Here is a 22,409-nt window from a genome sequence, read left to right on the forward strand (position 1 = left end):
GATAGTCATTGCATTCAATGCCAGGTGTCTAGCTCCAAGGACTGGATGCAGTGCAACAAGAACTTCAATGACCGCACAAAAGTGATCAAGATCAGTAAATGTATTTTCAAATGCTGTATTCCACCAACCACACTACTAGCATCACAAACTGCTCAATTTATGACACCTCCATCACTCAGCTACCATAGCTGCTATGAATCATGACTCAAACATAACATTCATAGCTTCACCTCACCCTCACACATTTAACTGCATCTCAGGGCTTGCATACACTACCAGCTAGTCAACCATGAGAATCACATCACCCAAATACATTGCACCACACTCATTGACACGCTTCTCTCTCTACCTCTTGCAGGACAAGGTGACACATAACCAGAGGCAGTAGCACCTACACTGCAGGGGTAAGCACAGCTGCATGTTCTTACCCACATGGAGGAGATGGCAGCTACCGTCACTGAATCGGCCATGACTTCAATTGTGGCCAACAGTGAGAACATCGAAGTTGATGGTATTTTTATGCCTAATCCTCCTTCCCACATTCCAGTTCCCTTTCATCCCACAATCTCTTGTGATTTACAGCTGCATCTGGTGAAGCATGCACCTGTTTCTTTCACCATGTCCCTTCAGCATGACTTTACCTTTCCTGCTTTCAGCTACCCAAGAACTGCAACCTGACCAGCCAATGGTGGAACAGCAAGAGGTGGAGAAGCAGGAAGACACTGGTGAAGAAGAAACACCATCACTTGCTCTCTCACTCACAGCCATAAGCTCAGATACTGACACTGCACTTAATTTAAAGGATAGTTTAGAAGTGGGATCTGTACATGATGAGTTACCAGTCATAAGTTGCCTGCAGCCAGGGCAGGGGACACAGGTAGACTCACCAGAGGGTGAAGTCGCACACAAGTTCTGCTGTAGAGGTCTCAGTTGAGGACTTTAATAGGGCAGCCTGAAGTTGATGGTTATACACAATGGAATGTTTGGTACATTACCAGGCCTGTCAGAAAGCTTGCAATTAATGTCAAGAAGCGCAGAGAAGTTTGACACCAACCTGGTACTGAGTTTTGTGCCGAGCTTGGACAAATCTTTTCAACATAGAAGTGTTAGCCAATTCCATTAGCATATGTATGCACTCAATCATGATGCAATGTCTGATGGTCAATATCTCAGCTTTCATTACAGCACAAGCAGAGGCCACCCAATGTCTGGGTGCTGCAGTGGGAGTTCAGACTACTCTCATGAAAGCTTAGCTTTCTGTCACACAATCTTAGACTGCTGCCAACATAGCCGCGGATACCAGTGCTCAAAGGAGTTTGCAGGATGTCACAGCTGTCTAGCTATCTGTCACCTAACAGCACGAGGATTGCTGAAGCATCATCCCGGGTGAGTGACAGTGACACCATGGAGTCATCCTTCTCAGGTTGACAGCATTTGTCCTACTGCCATTGCCATTCCACCCATGCCCTTGCCATTGCTTCTCAAGCCAGCTGGCCCAGACTGCTACCCCCAATATCCAGTCAGTGTAGTCCGCAGCCCGATCCTTTAGACCCAGAGCTGCTCAAGGTTTTCCTGCAAGACCATCTAAGTCTCCCACACTAAAAGTCAGCAGCAACCAAGCTGCAGCAATTGGATGTCACTGTGTAGGAGCAGAAGGACAGACAATGGCACATGGAAGGCAGACACAAAGGGAACACATAAGGTGATTCATTGACTTTTGTATGCAATATGGCATGGTTTCATTCATAAAATTAGTCTGAAATGTTTATTTTGTGGTGGCTTTTATTTTTGTATTGTGGCCAAGGAGACACTGGGATGGCTAGTGACAGAGGGAAGGTAGGAGGTGGGACTGTTAGAGAATGGGAAAATGGGTTGCGTTTACTAGTATTGCAGCCAGATGAGTCGATTACAGACAGTCCACTACTACTCTCCTCCATCTGGCTGAACTTGTTCACTCACTGAACAATTTCTCCTTAAACTCCTCTCACTTCCTCCAAATAAAAGGTGTGGCTATGGGTTCCTGCATGGGCCCCGGTTATGCCTATCTCTTTATGGGGTATGTGGAACATTCCTTGTTCCAGTCCTACTCCAGCCCCCTCCCACTACTCTTTCTCCGGTACATCGATGACTGCTTTGGTGCTGCTTCATGCTCTCGTCCAGACCTGGAAAAATTTATTAATTTTGCTTCCAATTTCCGCCCCTCCATCATTTTCACATGGTTCATCTCTGACACTTCCCTTTCCTTCCTTGACCTCTCTGTCTCAATTTCTGGTGTTAGACTGTCCACCAATATTCATTACAAGCCTACCAACTCCCACAGCTACCTTGACTACAGGTCCTCACACCCCACTTCCTGTAAGGACTCCATCCCATTCTCTCAGTTCCTTCGCCTCCGTCACATCTGTTCTGATGACGCTACCTTCAAAAACAGTTCTTCTGACATGTCTTCCTTCTTCCTTAACCAAGGTTTTCCACCCAAGGTGGTTGACAGGGCCCTCAACCGTGTCCGGCCCATCTCCCGCGCATCTGCCCTCACACCTTCCTCTCCCTCCCAGAACCATGATAGGGTCCCCCTTGTCCTCACTTATCATCCCACCAGCCTCCTCATTCAAAGGATCATCCTCCGCCATTTCCGCCAACTCCAGCAAGATGCCACCACCAAACACATCTTCCCTTCACTCCCCCTGGTGGCATTCCGCAGGGATCATTCCCTCCAGGACACCCTGGTCCACTCCTCCATCACCTCAACCCCCTCCCACGGCACCTTCCCATGCAACTACAGAAGGTGTAACACCTGCCGCTTTACGTCCCCCCTCCGCACCGTCCAAAGGCCTAAACGTTCCTTTAAAGTGAAGCAGCATTTCACTTGCACTTCCCTCGATTTAGTCTATTGCATTCACTGCTCCCATTGCGGTTTCCTCTACATTGGAGAGACCAAACGCAGACTGGGTGACCGCTTTCCGGAATACCTTCGGTCTGTCTGCAAGCATGGCCCAGACCTCCCTGTTGCTTGCCATTTCAAAACACCAACCTGCTCTCATGCCCACATATCCGTCCTTGGCCTGCTGCATTGTTCCAGTGAAGCTCAACGCAAACTGGAGGAACAGCACCTCATCTTCCGACTAGGCACTTTACAGCCTTCTGAACTGAATATTGAGTTCAACAACTTTAGATTGTGAACTCTCTCCTCCATCCCCACCCCCTTTCCGGTCCTCCTTTTTTCAATAATTTATATATATTTTTCTTTTCCCACCTATTTCCATTATTTTTAAATTTATTTCCATCCATTGTTTTATCTCTACCTTTTAGCCTATTTCGATCCCTTCCCCCCACCCCACCCCCACTAGGGCTATCTGTACCTTGCTCGTCCTGCTTTCTACCCTTAATGTCATCATTAGCACATTTCTTAGCTAATATCACCACCATCAACACCTCTTTGTCCTTTTGTCTATGACATCTTTGGCAATCTCGACCTATCACTGGCCCTCTATCCAGCTCTACCTGTCCCACCCCACCTTAAACCAGCTTATATTTCACCTCTTTTCTATTTTTCCTTAGTTCTGATGAAGAGTCATTCGGACTCGAAATGTTAACTGTGTTCTTCTCTGCAGATGCTGTCAGACTTGCTGAGTTTTTCCAAGTAATTTTGTTTTTGTTTTAGAAAAAGGACCTGCTGGTTGTCTCTTCCCTTCCTCCTCCTTCTCCTCAGCTGGTCATCATTTGGCCAATGGCAAAGGCCAATCTCTGTTAATGGTGAGACTGTGCACTTGCAGCAGACCACCACAAATCTTGACACATGCTCTGCCAAGTACTATAGGGCTCCTCCAGAGTGATCCAGGCAGTGGAAATATTGTCTAAACAATAAATGAAACAAATTTCAGATTGATGTAGTCAATGACTTTTGTAGGACAAGAGTTTGCATTTAAGAAGCAACTTTAACATATTGTTGAAAAAAGAGACAAGCTGTTGAAGCTTTTCTTCTTGCACTCATCAGAGCAGACACAAGAATGCCAAATTTCAAAGGGAGCAACAATTTATGCTGCATAAGAAAAGGGTGCTGATGGGTTGGCAAGTCAACTGTGATTGGTTGAGGAGTTGCTATGGAAAATGCACCAGGGAACTATTATCCCCCACACTTTAGTTTAATTCAAAAAATGTGCAATGCCTGGACATGTTCATTCTGCCTGCAGCGTTCCAGTCCCTGCGTATGAATATACGTAGCTTCCAGCAAGGGTAAGTGAGCCACATTACGAGCCCAACTCATAACTTTAAATTGGTTGTTGGTGTAATTGTTAGCACATTTGGGGTTGTTCACCAAGTACTGTCCAATTGCCGAATCACATCTCACATTAGATCTGCAGGCAAAAGGAACATGTCTAGGCATTGCATCTTTTCTGAATTAAACAAAAGCATAGAGGACAATAGTTCCCTGGTGCATTCGCCATGGCAACACCTTGACCAATCAGAATCAACTTGCCAACCCATCAGCACCCTTTTCTCATGCAGTATAAAGTGTTGCTCCCTTTGAAATTTGGCATTCTTGTGTCTGTCCTGAAGAGTGCAAGACAAAAAGCGTCGATATCATGTTTCTTTTATCAGCAATACACAAGTTTTGTACTACGAAGCAGTGATATTTAATGTAGTGAAACAACCCAAGACACCTTACAGGAGCATTATTAGACAAAGTGTGACGCCGAGCCACATAAGAAGGTATTGGGACAGGTGGGTTTTAAGGAACATCTTAAAGGAAAAGAAAGGCGGAGAGGTTTAGGGAGGGAATTCCAGAGCATGGACAGTGGAAGGCATGGTCACCAATGGTGGAGCGAAGGAAATCGGCAGTTTACAGGTGGTCAGCATTGGAGGAGCTCTTTTCTCTCCTAGTCTATCTCTGCACTGCATCTAAGAAAATGGCTTTCATTTGGCCTTCTGGCTCTGTAGGTCTGAGTTAGTTGACACCTTGATTTTCTTCAACCTTTCTGCAGCCCTGTTTCTTCTCAACAGCTTTGGGGAGTTGTCAGATATTTCCCATGTTTTAATAGAGTGCCTTCTCGGTCTGCTTTTAGCCAAATCAGCCAAGTGATGTGTTGGAGTAACATAGCAGCTCTACTATAAGGATCATTCTTCACTGTTACTTTTGCGCTTCCATTAGAACCACTCAGCTGTTTGTTGGCCACCTAAAGAATATCAGCTGTTTTATAGATAATCGAGTGAATAAATGTAGCCCAGTCAGTTCTTCTGTAGTCCAAGTGTTCTAGGTGGTCAGAGTCAAACAGATAAGGTCAGATAAACAGGACTAATTGGGAGTGACTCCCTACATCATGGGTTCCAATGAGAAGCCGTCAACCTGACATTAACTCTGTTCCTCTCCCCACAGGTGCTGCCACACCTGCTGAATATTTCCAGTATTTTCTGTTCTTATTTCAGATTTCAAGCATTTGCAGTATTTTGTTCTTTGTTTAATTTCATTTGTTCCTGGCACCTCCTCTTCCCACCTCACCCTTCCACAGTCAGTCTTGAAAAAGGCTGACAAATAATTAAAACACTTTCTCCCACATGCAACCACTTACCTTTAAATGCACATATTCTTTAAATTTAAGGAGCTGGCCAAATTTTGTTCATTCCCTGTAATGCCAAATGTCAGTGCGAGACCAAAGCTGTGACGGGAGCTTTTGCTAACCGTTTGAATAAATTGAACAAATAAAATTGCGTTCAGGTTGCTAACTATTCAACGCAAATATCTTAAGATCAAAACTTGCTGTCAGGAGGTGGCGATCAATGTCAACCTGGAATTTATAGGGAAGATGATGCACCTTAAGAAAGGCACCAAGCGTGTCCATTGACACCATTTACCAGTAAGCCTGCCACAATCAGTTGTCAGGTAACCTGTTGCATGTTTATTGCCGGATTATTACCACTTTATAATTTTATAATTCTTTCATTGCTCACCAATCGTACCCATAGGTTATTCATTACAGTAATAATTTACAATTAAAGGTCTTGGCATTTTCACATTATCAAAGAGTTTCACACATAAAAGCACTGTTACACAACATAAGTTATTCTACTTAAAAGTGTGTAGCTAAAATATACCATTATGTGTTGTGTATTTTAAACTGACTAGTAGTATTAGAAAGATGATGGTTACAGCATTGTTTATTTTTCTCAGAAAGTCAAATGTCTCTCGATAGTAAACTGCCCACCTGTAACACATTTTGTAGCATCAGATGATTCAATTTTTGACCAAACTCCAAAATGGCTTCTTAGAGTACATGATAGCTGTAGGCTCCCCGAGTTTTCCTGAATGCTCTGCCACAACTCCCGCTGGAGTCCAGGGAACCCTACTGGAAAAAGGCAGGGGCCTGATTACGTCAGGTCCCAACCACCAAATGTTGGAGATCCCAGCTGATCTTATCAGGAGCAGATTCTCGTCCAGCCCTCAAAGCTGATATACTAAGAGAGGGTTGTCACATGCGGTCACAAGGTTATTTTTACTGTTCTAAATATTCAGCTTAAAGTTGATGGGTTAGACCTGAGAGTGAATATTTATACCCTGATGCCCCAAAACTACATTGGATATTCAAATCACACAGAATAACAATCATCTTAATTTACCCAACCCAGAGTGGCCAGGAAACAATGTATAATTCCAAGTGTTTTTTTTTTGCCTTTAAGTCAAAAAATCTAATTTGTTGCCCCTTTCCAAATGGAACCTGCAAAACACATTCATTTTCCCCAGAGGTTTGAAAAATTATCTGCTATATCTTTAGTGGAAGGTCACTGTAACATTATTAAAATGTTGGAAATGGCATTTATGCAGGGGAGTTCTCCTTGGTGTCCTGGCTAATATTTATCCTTCAACCAACGTCAAAAATACATGATCAGGTATTATCACATTGCTGCTTATGGGTCTTTGCTGTGCATAAATTCACTGCCACATTTCCTACATTACAACATTGATTACACTTCATAAGTACTTAAATTTGGGAATAAGACTGTGAAAGGTGCTATATAAATGCAAGTTTTTTTTGTTGTTTTCTTCTCCAGGATTTCTGTGGATCTTCAGCAATCAGGAGAATCCCAAGGAAATTTGAACGCCATCCTTTCTTAACATGGTCAAAAATGTATTAACCTTTTATCATACAACCAAATTTATGATTTCATATTTTATCTTTGATTATGATAGCGGAATTATTCAACTGTCTTTGGCATAAAGTTTCTTGTACCAACACCACACAATTGTACATGACCACACAACTGCAGAATGATGTGTTGCGTTCCCCTATCATTGAGCATGAGGCTGTTTGTGGAGCCTCCTCCTCCTGTTAGTTATTTAATTGTCCACCACCATTCATGATTTGGTGTGGAAGGACTTCAGAACTTTGGCTTTAAGATTATTTAGCTCTTCCACTGTTTAGTATCCACTTAGCCCTTTGTTGTAGCTTCACCAAGTAAGCATCTTATTTTTAGGTGTGCCTGGCACGAGTCCTGGCATGGTCTCCTCCACTCCTCCATGAACTCTGGTTGGCCCTCTAGCTTGATGGTAATGGTTAAGTGAGGGAGATGCAGGCAATGAAGTTACAGATTGTGGTTGGATACAATTCTGCTGCTGCTTATGGCCTACAGCACTTCACAAGTGCTCGGTTTTGAGCTGCTAAATCTGTTCTGAATCTATCCCATTTAGCACGGTGGTTGTACCACATAGCATGATGGAGGGTGTCGTCAATGTGAAGTCAGGACTTCGTCTCCACAAGGAATATGCAATGGTCACTCCTATCAACACTGTTGTGTCCAGATGCATCTGTGACAGGTGGTGGTCAAGCAGGTTTTTCCCTCTTTTTGGTTCTCTCACCACCTGCCCCAGGCCCAGCACGGCAGATATGTCCTTCAGGACTCTGCCAGCTCAGTCAGTGGTGGTTCTAACAAGCCACTCTTTCTAACAGACATTGAAGTCTCCCACCCAGTGTACATTCTGCCCCTCATACTCCCAGTGCTTCTTCTAAGTGGTATTCAATGTGGAAAGGTATTGATTCATCAGATGAGGGAGGGCGGTAGGTGGTAATGAGCAGGAGGTTTCCTTGCCTATGTTTGATCTATGCCACTGGTTGCCACCTCTGATGGATCTGTCCTATTGGTGGGACATGCCCATGGATGGTGATGGAGGAGTCTGAGAATGTAGAATGGAAGGGTGTAGATATGCTGGGAGCAGCACCAGGCATACTGCAAAAGAAGTGGCAATCTGGTAAAACTGCAACACAGGAATACATATGTGCTAAACAGCAAAAACTGATTTTTGCATAGACTGATCTGATCAATCCCCAGAGATCAGATCAAACTCTGAAAACCTGCCACATTCAGCTGCAAATAGTGGTGGCCAATTAAGAATCTAATGCAAGGAAAAGGCTTCCTGAATATCACTCTCCTCAACAAAGATGGAGTCAGGCACACAAGTGCAAAAGATGTGGTTGAAGCATTTGCAATCACATTCAGCCAGACATGTTGAATGCATGATCTTCTCAGCCTCCTCCTGAAATCGCCACCATCACAGAAGCCAATTTTCAGTAAATTTGATTAAGAAACGTCTGAGTGCACTAAATGTAGCAACTGCTACAAGCCCCAACAACAACCCAGGTGTCACCTTGAAGTCCTATGCTTTAGAACTAGCCATGTCTCTTGCCATTCCTATACAGCTACAACAAAGGCATTTACCCAACAATGTAAACAATTTCTAGGTTTTTCCGACCTCAAAAAAAGGACAAATCTAAGCTGGTCAATTATCACCCTATCAATCTACTCCCGATCATCAACAAAGTGATTGAAGGATTCATCAAATGGCCTCTACTGACCAAAAAGCTGTTCACCAATACAGTTGGGTTTCACCTGGACCAATCAGCTCCAGACCGTATTATAGCTTTGGCCCAAACACAGACAGGAGCTCAATTCCAAACATAAAATGAGAGTGCTTGCCCTTGATATCAAGGCAGTATTTGGTCAAATATGCTACCTAGATGCCCGAGTAAAATTCAATGGGGATCGGGAGAAAAATTCTTCAGTGGTTGGAGTCATATCTGAGACAATGGAAGAGGGCTGTCATTGTTAGAGGCCAATCATTGCAATCCCAGGACATCGCTAACCAACCATATCCAGTTGCTTTTTACATACGGACATATGAACGTATGAATTAGGAGCAGGAGTAGGCTACTCAACCCCTCGAGCCTGCTCCACCATTCAATAAGATCATGGCTGATCTGAACGTAACCTCAACCCCACATTCCTGCCTACCCCCGATAATCTTTCACCTCCTTGTTAATCAAGAGTCTACCTGGCTCTGCCTTAAAAATATTCAAAGACTCTGCTTCCACTACCTTTTGAGGAAGAGAGTTCCAAAGACTCACAATCCTCTGAAAGAAAACATTTCTCTTCATCTCTCTTAAATGAGCAGCCCCTTATTTTTAAACAGTGACCCCTAGTTCTATATTCTCCCATAAGAGGAAACATCCTCTCCACATACAGCCTGTCAAGACCCCTCAGGTTCTTAAAGGTTTCAATTAATTCACCTCTTACACTTCTAAATTCCAGCGGATATAAGCCTAACCTGTCCAGCCTTTCCTCATAAGACAACCCGATCATTCCTGGTATTAGCCCAGTAAACCTTCTCTGAACTGCTTCTAACACCTTTACATCTTTCTTTAAATAAGGAGACCAATATTGTACACTCCAGATGTGGTCTCACCAATGCCCTCTACGACTGATGCATAACCTCCCTCCTTTTGTAATCAATTCCCCTCACAATAAATGATAACATTCTACTAGCTTTCCTAATAACCTGCTGTACCTGCATGCTAACCTTTTGTCATCCAGGTCCCTCAATCTCTCATCATTTAGATAATAAATGTATTTTTCATTCTTCTTGCTAAAATGAATGATTTCACATTTGCCTACATTATACTCCATTTGCCAGATCTTTGCCCACTCACCTAACCTATCTACATCACTTTGTAGTCTCTTATTGTTCTCTTCACAATTTACTTTCATACCTATCTTTGTGTTGCAGCAAATTTAGCAACTATTCCTTTGGTCCCTTTGTTCAAGTCATTTATATAAATTGTAAAAAGTTGAGGCTCTAGCACTGATCCCTGTGGCACACCACTCGTCACATCCTGCCAATCAGAAAAAGACCCATTTATGCCAACGCTCTGCTTCCTGTTAGTTAGCCAATCTTCTATCCATGCCAATGTTACCCCCCTACACCATGAGCTTTAATTTTCTGCAATAACCTTTGATATGGCACTTTAGCAAATGCCTTCTGGAAATCTAAGTACAGTACATCCACTGGTTCCCCTTTATCCACAGCACATGTGACTCCTTCAAAGAACTCAAATATATTGGTTAAACATGATTTCCTTTTTATAAAAACCACGTTGACTCTGCCTGAATGCCTTGAATTTTTTGAAGTGCCCTGCTATAACAACTTTAATAATAGCTTCTAACATTTTTCATATGACAGATGTTAAGCTAACTGCCTATAGTTTCCTGCTTTCTGTCTCCCTCCCTTTTTGAATAAAGGAGTTATATCTGCTATTTTCCAATCTAATGGAACCTTCCCTGAATCTAGGGAATTTTGGAAAATTAAAACCAGTGCAACAACTATCTCACTAGCCACTTCTTTTAAAACATTAGGTTGAAGTCCATCCAGACCTGGGGATTTGTCGGCCCGCAGCCCCAACAATTTGTTCAATACCACTTCCCTGGTGATTGTAATTTTCCCGAGTTCTTCCCTCCCTGCCATTTCGTGATTTCCAGCTATTCCGGACTGTTACTTGTGTCCTCTATAGTGAAGACCGAAGAAAAATGCCTGTTTGATTCATCCGCCATCTCCCTACTTTCATTTATCAATTCGCCAGATGCACTCTCTATAGGTCCAATGCTCACTTTGTTGACTCTTTTCTTACTTAAATATCTACAGAAATTCTTACCATCCATCTTTATATTACTAGCTAGCTTTCTCTCAGACTCTAATTTTTCCCTCCTTATTAATCTTTTTGTCATTCTTTACTGTTCTTTATATTCTTTCTAATCTTCTCCCCTGTCACCCATCTTTGCGTAATTATATGCTTTTTCTTTAAGTTGACACTGTCTTCAATATTTTTTAGTTAATCACAGATGCTGGGCCCTCCCCGTGGGATTTTTCTTTCTCATTGTAACATATCCAATCTGTGCATTCTGAAATATCCCTTTAAATGTCTGCCACTGAACTTCTATTGACATATCCCTTAACTTCTTTTGCCAGTTCACTTTAGCTAGCTCTGCTTTCATGCCCTCATAATCACCCTTATTTAAGTTTAAAATACTAGTCTTTGACACACATTCCTTCCTCAAAATGAATGTAAAATTCAATCATATTATGATCGCTGCTACCTAGGGGTGACTTCACTAGGAGGTTACCAATTAATCCTATCTCGTTGCACAATACTAGGGCCAGGGTTTCCCCCCCCATTGGGGGGGATGGTAAAGAGCAGGCGCGCAGAGGCGCACCTCCGATTGGCACCCCTGATCGGGGGCGCGCCGCCATTTTACATGGGCTAGCCAATTAAGGCCCGCCCAGCGTGACGTCCGCACGGAAGCACTATACACTCCCTTTGCAGGTGGGGGGGAATCCCTGAACCCGAGAGTGCGCTCTTTCGCACATGCGCATGAAAGAGCGCACTCATCTCCCTAAGGCAAAGTGCTGCCTCAGGGAAATTGGCTCTACTGTAAAAGATATTAAATACAGAAAAAATTCCCTGACATATCCCCTCATGTGACATTGGGACATGTCCAAAACTTTTAAAAACACTTCAATTAAATCTTTAAAAACCTACATGAAAACCCATCCTGCCCGTGGATGAGGTTTCATGCTTTTTCTAATGCCTGCTAGGGCTCCCGGCCTGCCCGCCAGCCTTAAGGTTGGACGGGCAGGTCCATTAATTACTTCAATGACTCTGTCAATGGCCTCAATTGGCCATTGACAGGTCAGCGGGTGCACAGCTGATTTTGCTGAGCCCCCGCCTACCTGAAAATTTAAATGGGGCGCGGTGGTGTCTGGAGTTCTGCCCAATGTCACCGTGCGTCATTTTACGCATCGGCGAGCGGGCCATCCCACTCACCAACCAGGAAATCCCGGCCCAGGTCTAGTATAGCCTGCTCTCTGGTTGGCTCCAGAACGTGCTGTTCTAAGAAACTAACCCAAAAATGTTCTATGAACTCCTCATCTACGCTACGTTTGCTCTTCTGATTTTTCCAGTATGTATGGAGATTAAAATCCCCCATGATTATTGCTGTACCTCTCTGGCAGGCTCCCATTATCTCGCCTTTTATACTCTGTCCTACTGTGTAGTTACAATTAGGGAGCCTGTACACCACTCCCACAAGTGACTTCTTGCCTTTATCATTCCTCATCTCAGCTCAAACCGCTTCTACATCCTGGTTTCCTGAACTTAGGTCGTCCCTCTCTAATGTGCTAATACCATCATTAATTAACAGAACTACCCCTCCACCTTTTCCTAATCTCCTGTCCTTTCTAAATGTCACATACCCTTCAATATTCAGGTCTCAATCTACGTCACCCTGTAGCCATGTCTCTGTAATGGCTATCAGATCGTACTTATTTATTTCTATTTGCGTGATCAGTTCATCTGTTTAGTTTTGAATGCTATGTGTGCTTAGATAGAGAGCTTTCAGTTTTGTCCTTTTACTATTTTTGCAGCGTCTCACCTTATCTGCTGATTTATTCTTAGATTTGTACTGTCTATCCCTTCCTGTCAGTTTGTTTATCATTTCCCATATTAATACCTGTCTCTCTTGCTTTGTCTCTATTCTTTGGTTTACCACATCTTCCCAAGTTTGATCCCTTGCCCTCACTATTCAGCTTAAAATCCTCTCTACTTCCCTAGTTAAGAGGCTCCAGCCCCAGTACGGTTCAGGTGTAGACCATCCCAACAGCACAGATCCCACTTTGCCCAATACTTGGTGCCAGTGCCCCACAAACTGGAACCCACTTCTCCCACACCAGTCTTTGAGCCACGCATTCATTTCTCTAATCTTATTTATCCTATGCCAATTTGCACGTGGCTCAGGTAATAATCCAGAAATCATTACCTTTGAGGTTCTGCTTCTTAATTTGGTGCCTAGGTCGTCATACTGACTATGCAGAGCCTCCTTCCTCATCCTGCCTATGTTGTTGGTACCTTCATGAACCACAACCACTGGATACTCTCCTTCTCACTGCAAGTTCCTCTCCAGCCAAGCAGATGTCCTGAACCCTGGCACCGGGTCGGCAACAAAGCTGCCTGGATTCTCGCCCTGCAGAGAACAGTGTCAATCCCCTTTACTATACTGTCCCCTACTACCACTATATTCCTTTTTGCTCCGCCCACTTGGATGGCTTCCTGTACCATGGTGCCAATTCTCAGTGACATTCCCTCCATCAAAAAGGACTGTTCACCGATGGTTGCAGTATTCAGCTCCATTCACAATGCCTCAGATAATAATGCAGCTGATGCCCACATGCAGCCACGTACACTGTGTAAAGAGAGTGAATGTTTGAAGTGGTAGATTCAGTGTTTTGTCCTGGATGATGTCAGGCTTCTTGAGTACTGTTGGAGCTACAAGCCATGAAAGAGTATTCCATAACAATCCTGACTTGAGCCTTGTAGGTAGTGAAAAGACTTTGGGGGAGTCAGGATGTGAGTTACATGCTGCACAGTATTGAGCCTCTGAATTGCTCTTGTAGCCAGATAATCTATGTGGCTGGTCTACTTAAGTTTCTACGTCTTAGGACTTGTACGTGCATGAGTGGTCACTAAATCAACCAAACTTTCAGGTCTTCCATAACATACCACATGAACTTTATAGAAAATAAATCCTGCTGTAAAACTGACATACAACCTAATATAAAACCAACTGAGTGAATACAATCTCAAATGCTAAATTGTCTCCTTTCTATGACAAATATCAATGAGATTTTCATGTGAGTTGTGTACTAAGTATATATATTATACACTATAATTAAAGAAAAAGGCTACTTTTGATAGGATTATTTTTTGTCCTCTTCCAAATGAGGAAGGCACATCAAAACTGGGGACTGGAATATATATCACAACATCAAAAAACATGCCCTGCTGCACCAGTGTGACATTTCCATAAACATGTGCCATATTTACAGCTGGATTATAGCAATGCTGCCCAAAAAAGGCTGAGGACAAATCACTCAAATTCACTGTGATTCTGGAGAGCCAGGTTAACTATTTCAGAGTCTGACACAACTTCCATCCAAGCTATAATGAATTAAGAGCAATAGAAAATACTGAAGTGATATCCCAGCACTCTAAACAACAATGATACAGCTGATGGGTACAGCCTCATAGAAATAAAATAATTCACTATGTGGTTATGGTATTACATTTGTAAACTATTATAACAGCAGGGTACAACTGCGCATTGATACATGGGTAGCTGGATTTGGATTTTTGTTGGGTCATATTCACATTTGTCAATGTTGTTCAGCCATGATTAAAACCTGTGTTTGTTTACTTGTATAATAAACAATTGTTGTGTGAACTGGTAGTGAAGACCATGACTTCTCTTTTAGCCTAGGTCAGCATGTTCCAGTGACAATTGCTTTCGGTAACAGTTATTTTAGTTAAGATTAAGTGGATTTATCTTTGGACTGCAGAGCGCCCCTTGATACAGGTGATACATAAAGAACAATTTGAAAAAGAAAATGCATTTGGTAGAGAAGCTTAAACATAAATTTCTGTCATGAGCTCACAATTCTATGAACAGAAAGAAACAGAAGCTGGAAAACCCAAACCACCAAAGGTGTTTACATGATGTTAAGGAATCTGAGCTTCAGGTCTGAAATGGCAAGTGCTAAGGTTTCAGTTTTAGTTTTAAAGTTTGTTGACCTGAATCATTTTTACAGTCCAATTTTAGCATATTGGAAACCACTTTGCAGCAATGTTAAATTTAAAGTGCAATTGACACCTTCAGTGAAATTTGCAGCTCATGTTAATCTGTTCCAAAGCTTGGAAAGTTTTGTGGCATGGGTTCTTCGGGTAAAAATTTTATGAGATTCTATAATACCCACAGGGCTTTGTAGGCAGCAGGTCATTAATCGAAAAATTATGGTGGCAAATGCTGCCATTTAATGCCTGTTCACTGATCAATAGACCAAAAAAAATTGCAGGAAGTGGGAAGGTCTGCTGGTGGCCTAGTCTCAAAATATTCTGACCATTTCCTTTAGAAATTGGCCAAATTCAATTCACAACAGTAGAGGTGTCTAAAATAAACTCGTTTCTCCTATCAGTCTGGGCTGAATTGAAACTTAGATTCAAGAAGTCAATCAACTGTGTTCTAATCCATTGGATTATACTGTTCCTCAAACAATAATCATTTTGAAATTTGTCTATGGTAGAATATTGTCATTTCTGTTAAATTACACCCCCGAAGCAAATCACCCATATATAGAACATCATTGATCTTATCCCTGAGTCTGGTAAAATTGAGAGTTTCGTTACAAATCCACATAATTTAACACATTTTTATTAAGAAATGAGTCCATTAATAGGACTAAATGACGTAAATCAGCAATAAGTATGATTCAGACACTTTGAAAACAGCAAGTCATGTCATTTAGATGATTAAATCAGGAGATGGATTTTCTCAAAGATGGACACAGCTCAGATTTATTGTGTTATTAGGTAATGTTTGTGTGAGACTTAATGGCTTATTTCTCAGAGCGCACTGGCACACCATGTGGTGAGGGGGAGGGAAGATCAACACTAAGGCACTTCTTTTGCATCAGATCTGAAACTGATTCAAGCAGCAAACTTTGAAATATTTTGTACACTGTTATAATCCAAATGATCGCATGTCTAAGTGGTTTGACTTGGAAAAGTTGAAATATTTAACTGGACTTCCATATTCTTGAATATAATATAAATCTTGAAGGATTTTGATCAAGTAAGAAAGAAACTATTTCCACTACAGAAAGGTCAGTGAATGGAGAAAACAGATTTAAGGTAATTAACAAATGAGCCAGAGGCGAAATCAGGAGAATTTTTTTTCACGGAGAGTTGTCATGATCTGGAATGAAAGATCCAAATGAAACTTTCAAAGGGAATTGGATAAATACTCGAAAGGGAGAAATTTGTTAAAGCTATGGGTAAACAGCAGGGGAGTGGGACTAATTGGATAGCTATTTCAAAGGACCACACAGGCATGATGGGTTGAATGGTCTCCTTGTGTGCTGTGAAATTCTATAATTCCATAATTAAAATTTCAATGCCTACTTTTTGTTGTGAAAGCATATTTGAAAAGTATTTGTTTATGACAATACCTACTGTGCTCCTGACATTAAAAATGTTTATGTAATAAAATATAGGTAAAATCCAAAAAGCTAAGTTTTTCATAACTTTTCTGCTAAATATTTTCAGCATTTGCTGCTACAAAGACACCAATAGAAAAAGCTTGCATTCATATAGTTCCTTTCATGTACTTGGAATGTCCCCAGTTGCTTCACAACCAACCAATTACTCCTTAAATTGTATTCAATATTGTTACATCGGCAAATATAGCAGCCAATCAGCATATAGCAAGATTCCACAAATGGCAAATAAATAAATATATGGTCTGCTCATGTGTTTTTGGTGGCTTTGGTCAAGTGTTAAATGTTAGCAAGGGCATTGGGAGAATTGCTCTTCTTTGAACAGTGCCATCGAACATTACATGTCCATGTGGCTTAACATTTCATCTGAAAGACGTTACCTCCAGCAACACAGAATTCTTTCATTCCTGAACTGAAGTATCACCCTATTGGGATGCATTTTATTTGCTTCTGCCGGGCGTGTTTCCAGCGGGGGTGGCGGCATGTAAAATAAGACAAGTGCCTACCCCACTACCGTCTACCCAGCCTCACACTCACCCTAGTAATACGCAGAGGGGGCGGGGTAGTGGGGGGGACTTGAGCAGGCACCGAAATCTGTAATCAATGGTCAATTAGGCTTGTTACCAAGCCAACTGACCCTGATAATATGTTGTCCATGCCATAAAACGTCTGCGATGGGCAGTCGGGCGGTACCAGGCAGCCTGATTTTTTAATTGCATTCGTCAAAGGGCAGGGAGGAAGGTTTTTTGATCTTTGGGGTATGCCCTTTGTGGATGCGTAAGATAGAACTCTCCCTTTCTTCCTAACCTCCCGCAGTCTTATACCCAAACCCCTTCCCCTGCCATCCTCCCTGACCAACCGAAACCCTCCCTGCCCTGACATTTTATCAGCTCATTGTTTCCTAAAAATCCCTCTTTAGAAGGGTATTAGAATGGCATATGGTGATATATCTTAACCAAAAAGTGTCACATTGTTTTCAGCTTACCTAGAGAAGGAAATCACTATATTGTAAAGTCACAAACCTGTCCCAAAACCTTAGTGTTAAACAAATTACTTTTTGTTTAGTTATTCATCCCATTCCTTTTTCAGTCTTACTCCACACATTAAAGGGATGGACAAGCAATCTGGTCCCTCGTTTGCCAATAAGATTCTAAGTATATCATTTACCTTCGCCATTGAAGGTGAGCAGAGGTAACATTTTTGCCCCTGTTTGTTAGTCTGTCTATAAACAATATATCTCAAAAACTAATGGACAGATTTTAGCAAAACTTGGTACACAGAGGTATGGTATGGACTAAGGAAGAACTAATTAGTTTTTGGAGAAGATGTAGGTCCGGATCCTGGAATTTTTTTAAAGGATCCATTAACATTGGAAGAAAGGGAAAACTGACTTTTTATTTAGAGTGTTGTAAATTGTTTTATTTAGAATGTTGTTGATTGCTTTAGAATGTTGTGGTTTGTCTCAGTTGTTGTGGTGGAATTTGTCACAACTGTCAAAATGTGAGCAGAGTTTTCAGAGCAGACTGTTGGATGTGGATTGGCCTGAAGCCTTCTCAGTGAGATGGAAGCCTTTAATAATGTCACAGTCACCGCATATGCCCATAAAGCCTATTAGAAAGATGGACACTTTACTTAAAAGGCAGCCTTAAATGTGGACAAATACCTTCACAAAATGGACTCCAGAGGGTCAGGTGACTTCTTTTGTGGTTTCTTAATAGACAGGGGCTAACTTCATATCTGGGCATGCCTCTGGAAAGGTATTAAAATGTAAATGACCTTGGAGGACCTTCTATTGAAGAGTCTTAAAATAACAATGACTGTTAGACTTGCTGGCCCCACAAAGATAGAATTACAAATAAAGATATTTCAGAGGCTATTCATAGCTGGGGTTGTCATGGGTTATCAAACACCCTCCATTGCGTGGTGAATTATTTAGCCATCAACCCATTTTGTGGACAATGGAAAACATTGATACTTTTGTCACATGGCAGAAACTGGCTGGTGAAAAGAGATACCTGGAAGTACCTTATTAATCCACAAAGACAGGCCAGGGCAGGTCAGTCTGGGATACGAAGACTAAAGGGAAGCTATCCTTCACCCAGTACAAGGGAGGACTCTGCCTCAAAAGTCACCTTAGGCAGAGAATTGGAGCTTATTCATTTTACCCACAAGAGTATAATTTTTCACAACAAGGGCTTGACCAACTCTGACTGGAAAGCCAGAAGCTTGCTGTTGTTTGGGGTGAACCAGTCTGAATCCATCACAAGAAACATCCACCCTTCATTTTTCTTCAGTGCATCAAGAGAGAATCCTCCAGGTCTGCAACATTACAACTATCATGTTGCCGACTATGAACTAAGTGCAAGCTACATCTTTAGAAATAAAATTTTCGTGTGTGTGTGTGTGTGTGTGTGTGTGTGTATCTGGTGTAAATGAGGATCGGGTGTTTGTTATATTTACATTTTGGGTGTTGTGAAAAATGTTTATCCTTACTTTTGATTTAAATTTCCACAAAAGTCTGTGGCTTTCCTTAAAAGTCACACCATTCAAGGGGTCAAAGCACCCCTTCTGAAAAGATATATCTTGTTACAGTCAGCCGAGAGGGCAAGAAAAGGGGGAAATTATCCCAAATCTCTCTGCTGTCCACAACAATAAAAAGATTTATTTTTTCATCTTTGTAGTTACAGAGCATCAACTAGGCAGGGAAAAGCAAGCAGCGTAATTGTCATAATATTGAATTAATACAATGTGGTTTAAGAGATACAATACCATGATCCAGGTGGATTCCTTTCCCCTTCCCTGTATGATAAAGCTCTATTCCCTCCCCTGACTGAAAACACCAGCAGTGCAGTACATGCACAGTCACAGCAGGGGAACCCTATTACTCTGTAGCACAATGTATTGCTACCCTTATGTGCAATGCCAATGGCCACCATATCATATTTAATAATAGGAACAAATTCATTATAATTTTGATCGAAACATCCACCAATCCATAAGAGTTTTGAGATTTTATCCCTGTTAATTATATGTAGCCATGTAAGTCATGTGAAAGTAGTCATTTAGCTTCCAGTTTTACACCATGGTAACTGGAAATTTGCACTAAATATAGAACGAGGCAAAGCAGTGTTCAGAGCACATTCTATGCCAGACAATATTAAGAACTCTGGTCAAACTGCTGTGCTAATGTATATTTGAGTAGTGTTCTTTAAGTGCACGCACCAGTGCTGCACCTTGTCATTCTGTAGATATTGGTGTGTCAGTAGAAGTGGCCTCATTGCATCATTTTGACTTCACTTTGCTTGCATATCTACCCGAGATGAGGTCGGGAACTTAGGCTACAAAGTAAAGCGTGGGCAACACAGCCTGCTTCTAACCACACTTCATTACACATCCAACTCTTCAGGGAGGGCCCTCGCAGTCGGGGCTCGAAGTAGCGAGTAGCAAATGTTTTAACTAAATTTGCATATGGAAAATTGCAACACACTCCCCATTTTAGGTCAACTGCCATCAATTCCTGAACTTTCTCACCGCTTCTGTTACTTCTAACCGAAAAGAAAGAAAATGATCACTGCCTGTTTGGCAAAAGGTAACATAAGCCTGACTCAAAGCTACCCCAAGTTTACCAGCTCCTTAACAATACTTCAAAAAAAATCTTTCATCTGCGACAGTTTCATAAAATATTTTTAAAAACCTTTAAAAGTATTTGTATTGCTACAGAATTATAATTATTCAAGATTAATGACTGGTTCAACATATGGTTTTGTAAGTATATTTTTCAAAATTACTTTGGACTGTATTTTTTTTAATAAATCAAGTTAAAATAATATATTTCCTCGAAATCTAACGTGGAAAAGAGATTTTCCGTTTGCTTTGAAATGTCATAAGTTAAATTTATAAATTTATCAGCAAAATCGTTCATCAGCTTTTAAGTTACCAAAATAAAACTCAATTTCTGATCGTTTTGCCTTCCCCTCCTGCAAAAAAATAAACTAACATGAACATTTCAAGTCAACTAATGCCTATCAGCTTCTGCAAGTTAGTTCAGAGTTAGTAACTAATAACTACTGCAATAAATGCAGGTTCAAATCGTGGCCCGCGGTCCAGCATTTCATTCGGACAATTTTGACCAGAAGCTTATGCGTGTTTTGGCAGTTTCTTCAAGGATACACTGCGAACAGTAGATGTCGCCAGTTACACGGGGAGCCAAGCGCCGTGCTACCCTCTGCATACCTTGAGAAACTTACACCTAGACAATATACTGGTGCACTTTCTGGAATTTGGTCCCATCTCTCCCATGCAGGTGAAAAAAGTATTGGTCGTTGCTGTCAAGCGCGTCTCTCGGGGATCACAGAGCGCCCAAGGATACTGTATATGGGATCATACAGCGCCCAGAAATATAGTACTGCTAGAAATATTGTAAAGCAATCCGCGCCAAACATTGGTGCAGCCTTCAGAAACGTGTAATCTGCAATATTAGATGTAGTCCCCAATATAATACAAGAGCAATGCAGTGAGAAAACCAATACGCTGCTTGGAAATTTAATGTTAATTTCCATTCCCGGTGCAATAGTTATGCGGTACCTGCAAGTTTGTATTTCGGTATGTGATCATTTGAAGGGAGTCTAAAGTTAATCTAATCACAGGTTCTTTAGAATGGAAACCATGCATTTTTTAACATGAGAATTTTGCGACATTTCAGTTCAGAACTTATTACAAGTCGAAAGCTGAACCGACCATAATGATTCAGAACTACAGAAATAAGTCACACTTCAATAGCGCAGTCATTTGAATCCCTGTGAAGTTAAGAGCCGAAAAATTCCCCACCTACGAACCATCAGTGTGACTGGTCCCAGCCACGATGTGTTGTACATTAAAAGACAGCAGGCAGCTAACATCTCTATCCGTTAATGACAGGACCACAAAAAGACAGGGCGTCTCACAAATATATTACCATATATTATTAATTATGACCATGGAACGGTTTGCAAATCATCTTGAGCCGCGCGTAGATAGAAGTGCGCTTTCTTTAATCACCGCTTTTATTATTCAGCTTGTATTGACATCCTTATCAAGAACCATCGACGCAAAAGTGGGATTCAGGATTTCTTGAAACGACATGTATTCATTTATTTTAAATGAGTGTAAATAAATAAATAATGCCATCAATTATAACACAGAACCCACCACCTTTCCACCACCTGCAGAATGCGCAGGCTCACTTCATTCTGCTGCAGCTCCTTAATTTATAACACTGCACACACCATTGTATATAAACAAAATACAGCAGACACCTAGCCCGCAACCAGCCTTCTTCGTATGTTACGCTTACATCATTTATTTAAAATTCAATGCAGACACAATTTGGGTGGGGGGCGGTCAAATATTTTAATTCATTTTTATCGTAATTATCCTTACCTCCAGTGTTCTTATTTCTTTTTGCGTGAGGTCATTTGATGTGGCACATTTAGTCCTTAACCCTTCCAGACTGGAGATGCTGATGTCTATCATATTTTGGACCAATTCACATTGCTGCAATGCTTTCTGCAAAGTTAGATGCTGTTCTTCACTCTTTGTCGTGTTCTCTTCATCCATGGCTGGAAATTATTGATATTAAAAATAATGATTATTATAGGGCAGCAAAGACTGAATAATAAATCTGAAGGAATTAAATATATATTTCAAATTGGCTCCATGCGGCTGGGTAGTATTTGATGGGAGACAGTGGCCTTGTTCAGCAGAGCAGCTTGTGCTGCTGATGCTACGGAGAGCTGCGCGCTTCTGCTGCAGGTGTTTGTTGTCGCCGTTCCCAACAGCTTGCACCGGGGAGCTCTTTCTCCACCGACATCTTGGTTGTCAATCAAAGGGAGGGAGGCAGTGCGCCAGCTCTCGCGAGATAGATGCGCGATTGAAATCGTTGCAAAAAAAGCTCGCAAACCCCAGAAGAAACTTCAGTCAGCCTCGGTTGCCCTTAGTTCCACTTCAA

At 41.7% G+C, this 22,409-nt stretch overlaps 1 protein-coding gene across 1 annotated transcript in view; it reads right to left on the reverse strand.

Moving 5' to 3' along the window:
* Positions 1-22,285, reverse strand: part of LOC144688002 (kinase suppressor of Ras 2-like) — a 206,054-nt gene extending 183,769 nt beyond the window's left edge. The window contains exon 1 of the mRNA XM_078554657.1: positions 21,842-22,285. Within this exon, the coding sequence (XP_078410783.1) occupies positions 21,842-22,018 (177 nt within the window). The 5' untranslated portion in view covers positions 22,019-22,285. The remainder of the gene's footprint in view (positions 1-21,841) is intronic.
* Between the last annotated feature and the right edge of the window lie 124 nt (positions 22,286-22,409).

The sequence above is a fragment of the Cetorhinus maximus genome, chromosome 12 (genome assembly GCF_964194155.1).
Source record: "Cetorhinus maximus chromosome 12, sCetMax3.hap1.1, whole genome shotgun sequence".
In the NCBI taxonomy this organism is placed as follows: Eukaryota; Metazoa; Chordata; class Chondrichthyes; order Lamniformes; family Cetorhinidae; genus Cetorhinus; species Cetorhinus maximus.